General features: G+C 46.2%; 1 protein-coding gene across 1 annotated transcript in view; it reads left to right on the top strand.

Annotated features, from left to right (window-relative positions):
• The first annotated feature begins 2,760 nt into the window (after window positions 1-2,760).
• The window catches only part of LOC114070045 (E3 ubiquitin-protein ligase SHPRH-like), a 5,569-nt gene continuing 1,219 nt past the window's right edge, over window positions 2,761-7,110 (top strand). Inside the window, exons 1-3 of the mRNA XM_027907231.1 lie at window positions 2,761-2,821; window positions 5,116-5,785; window positions 6,171-6,300. Coding sequence (XP_027763032.1) covers window positions 5,147-5,785; window positions 6,171-6,300 — 769 coding nt within the window. The 5' untranslated portion in view covers window positions 2,761-2,821; window positions 5,116-5,146. The remainder of the gene's footprint in view (window positions 2,822-5,115; window positions 5,786-6,170; window positions 6,301-7,110) is intronic.

Here is a 7,110-nt window from a genome sequence, read left to right as displayed (position 1 = left end):
GTTACTTGTTAAAGGACCTCTGGTGTCGTTCCACTGCACCTCTAGCCAAGGGTATTTTCAAAACTGAGTAACTTTCCTCCCTTTCCTGTGTTGAAAAGTCATAAGAGATACCAAATCTTGACCCCATCAGTGGGCAGGGAGACCTGTGAAGTGACTTCTCAGCTTTAAGGCAGGAGAGGTTTGAGCAGTGCCAAGACAATGGCTAACTGGGAACCACGAGCTCTCAACTGCTCCCCTGTTTGAAGTTGTTATCTCCTCCTTCCCTTGGTGGGAGGATCATGACGAGGTTGTTTATTCTGAGAACCAAGAAAAATACTTTGTACTGAATGGGGGTGAGAGAAAAAGAGAGGCTTAGACATATATCATCTTGCAGAACAGGAATTCTCTCAATGCCATTGAGTTTTCCCTCTCTTATGAAAGCAGAAAGGTTCGTTTCTTGCTTACCAGTTTTTACGACACACATATAAGAAAAAAAAGTTCAGTTTCACAAGTGCTTTACATTAAAAGTCTCTAAAAGCCTCCATCACTACCAAAGAAAGAAAAAATCCAAACCTGGGAGAGGAAATATTTATTAGAAGGCACACACAGCATAGAAATAGAAAAGCTAACTAAAGGACAAGGGCTCTTTAAGAGAATTGCAGCCCTGTGAAGAGCCCTATGAATAATCCTGCAAATGGAGGCCACTGAATCATGAATTGTTATCTGCTATTTCTATAAGGATTCTAGAAGTGCATGATTTTCTCTCGTTTCCCATTGCTGGCTGAGTCCAGACTTCCTTACGTGGAGGAGGGTGAGCAACAGTCACTTGTGGGACTTTCTCACAGCATCAGGTCATCAACAGCAGGTGCAGGACACTTGCATGAGGAGTCACACCTTTGAAGTCCCAGAGCTAAGGGGGACTCTAAGCTGCCCCAGACTGACAGCATGCCACTTTCACGACCCCTCACCTCAGTAGCCATGATGGCAGTTGCTGTCCTCTGCCTGTCCTGACTCCTGTCATCAAGTTCAGGATGAGAAGATTTGATGTTCACATCTTTCAACATAAACCTGAATGTCATTCCTTTAGATGGATCTACCTGCCCAGGCACACGGCTGCATACCAGGAGGGAGTGAAACAAGGTTGCTTCATAACTTCATAAAGTAGTACATAACTTCAGCTGCTCACTATCTTATGGATTGGATCAATAGGCATCCTGGCCAGTGTAGGAAATAATGTGGCCAGCAGGATCAGGGAAGTGATATCCCCCTCTACTTGGTACTGGTGAGGCCACTCCACGAGTACTGTGTCCAGTTCTGGGCCCTTCACTTCAGCAAGGACATGGAGGTGCTGGAGAGAGTGCAGAGAAGGGCAACAAAGCTGGTGAAGGGACTGGGGCATGTGTCATATGAGGAGCAACTGAGGGAGTTGATCTTGTTTAGCCTGGAGAGGACGAGGCTCAGAGGTGATCTTATCACTCTACAACTACCCGAAAAGAGGTTTTAGCCAGGTGGGGATCAGCTTCTTCTCCCAGAGACAGGGAGAAGATGAGAGTCTCTGTACCAGGGGAGGTTCAGGTTGAACATTAGGAAGAATTGCTTCACAAAATGGTTGAATAGACACTGGAATGGACTGCTCAGGGAAGTGGTGGAGTCAGTGGCCTAGAGGTGTTTAAGACTGGAAGTGGCACCTAGTGTCAGGGTCTAGTTGACATGGTGGTGTTCCGTCATAGGTTGGACTCAATGATCGCAGAAGTCTTTTCCAATTCTAGTTGATTCTGTGATTCCATAATAGCTAAATCCCAAAAGGCACATCCAGAAGTAAAAGAACTCCATTAAAAAAAAAAAAAAAAAGAGGGTCTTTTATCAAGATCTTCTTTTAGGAGGGAGAGTGAAAGCCTCCCAAGACAACTCCAAGCCACTGGCTTGGCAGTCTTTCAACTGCTTCACAAGAGGATTAAATTTTTTCACATGTTTTACTGAAGTGGTATTTATCGTTAAAAATTGATTGATCTCATTTTGCCTTTCCACAGTGCTGACAGCCCAGAAACCCACTCTGTGCATTGCTCTTCTCACATGTCTTAACAGCCCTTAGTGTGTCCTCTCTCCTCCCAGGTGTTTCACCCACAGAATCACAGAATGGGTGAGGTCAGAGGGGACCACCGTGGGTCATCTGCTCCAACCCCCCTGCTCAAACAGGGTCATCCCAGAACCCACGGCATAGGATTGCGTCCAGGTGGTTCTTGAGCATCTCCAGTGAGTGAGACTCCACAGCCTCTTTGGGAAAACTGTTCCAGTGCTCGGTCACGCGCACAGTACATAAGCTCTTCCTCACGTTCAAAAGGAGCTTCCCGTGCACCACCTGGACCACACCGCTTTCCCCACCCCCATCCCTCACAAGATCCACCTCGCAGCGCCTCCCCCGCCCACCGCCGGTGACGTCACAGGCAGCGCCTACCTGGCCCCGCCCCACTGAGGGCAAGCGCGTTTTCCCCGCCCCCCTCACGGGGTGCGCTCACTGCGCCTGCGCCGCCCTTCGCTCTTCTTGCTGCTTTCTTCCTCCGGTGCCGAGAGGGGGGCGGAGCAAATGTCACCGTCCCCGAAGCCCATTGGCTGCCGGCCGGGCTCGCGCGGGTGCGCGCGCACCCCGGTGCCCGCCCCCTCCCCGCTGGTCCCGCCCCCGCTCCCCGCCGGGGTCTCCACCGGGCACCGCCCGGGCCCAGGGATCGCGACCCCCCGCGCCGCCCCCCCCGCACCGCCCCCTGTACCGCCCCCCCGCCGCCACCGCCGCGCGGGGGGGCCCGGGAGCAGCCGCGGCCGCCGGGGCCGCAGCGTCGCCGCTTCGGTACGTCCGGGGCTCCGCGCCCCTCTCCCCTCGCCCCTCACCCTCGCGGCTTCGGGGGGTCACCCCCAGGGCGGTGACCGGACGTGCCGCGGGCGGCGGGGCTCGGCGTCCCGGGGCCCGTGCGGGGAGTAGTAGGTGCCGCGGGCCGACTGCGCGGTGACCGGGGGTTCGGCGGGGCCGGGTCCCCGCGGCCGCACGGACCCCTCCAGGGGCTGTGGCGGAGTGTCTCATCCCCCTGGCCTCGCCTGCCCGAGCTTCAGGTCACCTTCTTCGCCCGAGACAACGAGCTGTGCCCGCGTTCCGGCGGCGGGGGAGGCCCCTGGCCCGGGATTCTGGGGCGCTCGGTGCGGCGTCCAGCCCCGGGTCGCTTTGCGGGCCCCGCTGTGCAGGGGCGCTGCTGCAGCTGCTGCGGGGCGCGGGCACGGTGGGCTCCTGGCCGCGGGAGCTTTAAGCGGCTCTCACTCACACGGAGCGGTTCTCCCGCTTTGCACGTCAGAGTGCGGTGCCCGTGCTGGCGCCCACGTGCATTCGAGTTTGCCGCAGGGACCCCTCTTCCTTTGGGTTAAGTGCGTTGTTTGCTCCCGTCAGGGTTGGCCCCGATTACTGTCAGCGACGCTCCGTGTGCATGGGCATTACTTTGAAAAACTTCCCTTTCCTCAGCTCTGCTGTCTATAACTACCTGATAGGAGGCTGTGGCAAGGTGGGGATCGGCCTCTTCTCCCAGACAAGCAGCGACAGGACGAGAGGAAATGGCCTCAAGCTGTGCCGTGAGAGGTTTAGGTTGAACATTAGGAAGAATTTCTTCACAGAAAGAGTGATTAGACACTGGAATGGACTGCCCAGGGAGGTGGAGGACTCACCGTCCCTGGAGGTGTTTAAGAAAAGTCTGGATATGGCACTCAGTGCCACGGTCCGCTTAACACGGTGATGCTCAGTCATAGGTTGGACTCTGTGATCTCTGAGGTCTTTTCCAACCTAATTGATTCTGTGTTTGAAATTCAAACGGGCAAGATTTCTATATTCCAGAATGTTTTGTTTGGCTTTCATAAATCATCAAATAGTGCTTGTTTATTGTTTTGGTTTTGTTTTTTTTTTTTCCCTCAAGACCCTTCTAAAATTATTCAGAGTTATAGGAATCCTGTCCTATTCCACCATAAACGCCTTTAACATAAGGATGTGGCGTACTGGATTTAGTAGCTTGGAATACTTCCTTCTCATCTTCCTACATTCCTTTAAAAGTTGTATGCAGAAGCTGAATTGACACGGATATCTAAATATTTTCCTGTCTTTACTGGCACAGTTATGGATCTACTGCTGTGTTCAGGCTCCTTATAAAAAGTCTCTTTTTAAAAAGAAAAGTTACTACTTGTCTTAGTATTTAATTATGAGCATGCAGTTTTTGAGTATGTAGTGATTCGTTTCCCAGATGGGTCTAATGTTCCATAATCTACTTCCCTCTATCTATTGTTTAGTGTAGGTACTTTATTTTCTGGTATTTTATCCACAGAACCTGTTCTATGCCCAGATTTAGTCAAGGAGTTGGATGTAGGATGTTGGATGATTTGACTTTGCTGTTAGTCAAAATCAATAAGACTCTGCATCTAGTTGGTGATTGGTCCCACTGAAATTCAATAGAATAGCTAAGGACTCTTCTGTAAGTAATTTGTGTATTCAGGTCCCAGGATGCATAGTTTCCTGGGAAAATAAAGTATGAATACCAGTAGGAAGATCATTGGGGACTTCGAAGGACAGAACTTTAGAGCTTAGGCTCTAAGCCATGTTTTATATATTGTCAGCTTCAGACTAGCCCTATGTCAAGTTTGCTTAAAATGTCATGTCTATCTAGGCTTTGAAAGGAAAGAGGAATTTTTTGTGTATTTTCCCCACACACGCCCCCAAATCTCCTGTACTTCCTGCACTTTTGTTCATAGAGTTTCTTTTGCCGTCTCCCTCCACCCCCATCTTTGAGGGATTCCACTGCTTCTCACTTTATATCTGTTCCACAGAGCCTGAGTAACAGCTGTGAAATGAAGCGTTCTTGTTGATCTCTGTCTATCGCTGTCTGGAAAAATTATAAGATCTAGGACAAGGCAATGCTTCATGTCCAGCTTTGTATGATGGCACAGAAATAGGAGAGGCTCTGTAGAACTAAAGCTTCTGAACAATTAGAGTTTTTACTGCATATGTTTGTGTCTGAACATTTTGCGAGTTTAGCTACTGCTGCATGGTAAAATTTTAGTGTGGGCATTTGATTTTATAATGCTTATTGCTGACTGATTTACTTCATCTTGCAGATACTGAAAGTACTGTTGAGAAAACAACAAAATGAGTAGCCGTCGAAAACGCGCACCTCCATCGAAAGTAGATGAGGAGAAGAAGAAAAAGCTCTGCTGGAATATGCATGAAGACCGGAGAAATGAGATGGTAACATTAGATGATGAAGTGACTAATGAGGACCACGTTCCAGTTCCAAGCACTTCTGCATCCTTCATTGTTATAAATGATGATAGCACTGATGAAGATCTCATACAAAAAGAAGGCAGTGGCTCAAAATCTGTTAAGTTTTTGACAGTTAATGATGAAGAAGACTCTTATTCCATCTTGACTCCTGTGTCTGTGCAACTAAATATTATAGTCTTGCCATACCGTGCAGATGGGTCCTGGAAGGTTTTGTTGGGAGAGTTTACTCTTCGTCTTCCTTCTGAGCAAATTCTAGCTGACGAATTCCATGAAAGGAGCTTTACTTTAATGAGAGGAGACTCTGACGATCAACTGCAGGTCTGTGTTCATGAAAGAAGTGAAGAAGAGTACAGTAATGAAACTAAAGAATACCTGGGCGCTTATGAACAACGTATTTTGGTGGAACCAACTTTAAGTGGTGAAATATTGGAAGGCTTGAGATGGTTGCAAAAGAAGAAGATAATTGGGCTTTATCAAAGACCTGGAGAGGCTCAGACTTTAAAGGTATGCATTTGTATACATTTTGGAAGTTTTTCTTTTTTTGTTTGAAATGTAAAATAGAAACCTCTGAACAGCAAAGTCTGGCAGCTACCATATATTTTATAATATGATGAAAATTTATAGTTTCTACATGATTTTGTAATGTTTTCAGTGTGTTTTTTCCTAAAAAGTGACTTCTTACTTTTCCACTGTTAGCAATGCATTACCCAAAGGAATCACAGAACCTTTTAGTTGCAATTCCTCTACATGGTGTTTTTAGTAGATTTATTATGTCTGTCTATACTTGCTGATTTTCAAAGCACTGTTGTTATTTTCATGTTCTTCTGTTTATAATATTCTTGTAATTTTAACAGCTAATTAAATTAATAACTGTATAACCCTTCCGCAGGTTGGAATTTACCTTCTTGAATCTGGGCTAAGTAAACCAGAATTTCTCAGTGATGGAGGTGGAAGACCTAAAAAAGCTAATCAGCTGATTCAAAAACTCATGGAAAAATTCTACAGTTTTTTAATTCCAGGTAATGCAATAAATTTGATTGTTGACAAACAGTTTTTGTAATTAAAGTGTGTCTTGTGCGGTAGTTTTAAATGTAAGGAAAAATGGTAATTATTCCTGCCATCTAGACTAACTTTTAATTTCAAGGTAATGTTATTTAGGTATGTCAGTATTATTATATGACCATTAATAATATGCTAATTAGTTTATGCTGAAATTAGAGGTGATAATATTTCTTCTCTACAGACAAGGCACTGAAAACCAGAGATGTCTGAGTCCTTACCTTTTTGGGAGTAAATACAATTTTCACTGATTCTTGTGGGTTGGTTGAACAGATCTACAGTAGCTTCTCTGAGTTACACAGGAGCTATTTAAACAAACCAGGAATTAAATTTGGAAAAATTTTGTTTCCAGGTTGTTGCCTATCACAAAACTATGGAATAGATTTCTGTGTGCTTTATATAATAAAGCAGTTATAATGTAAACCACAACAAAATGCAGCTTTATGACAGTTCTGAGAATATACCACTACAGATTTACAACTTTGGGCCTTGTTGTAATTTTGGAATTGAAGATATGTTTGGCAGAATATACTTAGTACTAATACAGATTTATAGGGTGCTAAGCGATGACTTTATGCTGTGATGGCTTAGGAAACTTGTGAAAAAAACACTCTTGGTCCTGAGTGTAGGATTGATTCAAAATGTGAGCTGAAGACTGACTCAGTAACAGTGACCATAGTATACTGAGTTTCAGTGTTCTTGCAGAAGCGAGAGAAGCCTAGCACCCCTGTATAATTGTATTCAATTTAAAAAGGCAGAATTGTATAAAA

Source organism: Empidonax traillii, unplaced genomic scaffold, assembly GCF_003031625.1.
Source record: "Empidonax traillii isolate 1590-97213 ecotype Southwest subspecies unplaced genomic scaffold, ASM303162v1 scaffold1424:size187401, whole genome shotgun sequence".
Lineage (NCBI taxonomy): Eukaryota > Metazoa > Chordata > Aves > Passeriformes > Tyrannidae > Empidonax > Empidonax traillii.
The sequence above is the reverse complement of the archived record's forward strand: the minus strand, read 5'-3'. Positions and strand labels throughout refer to the sequence as shown.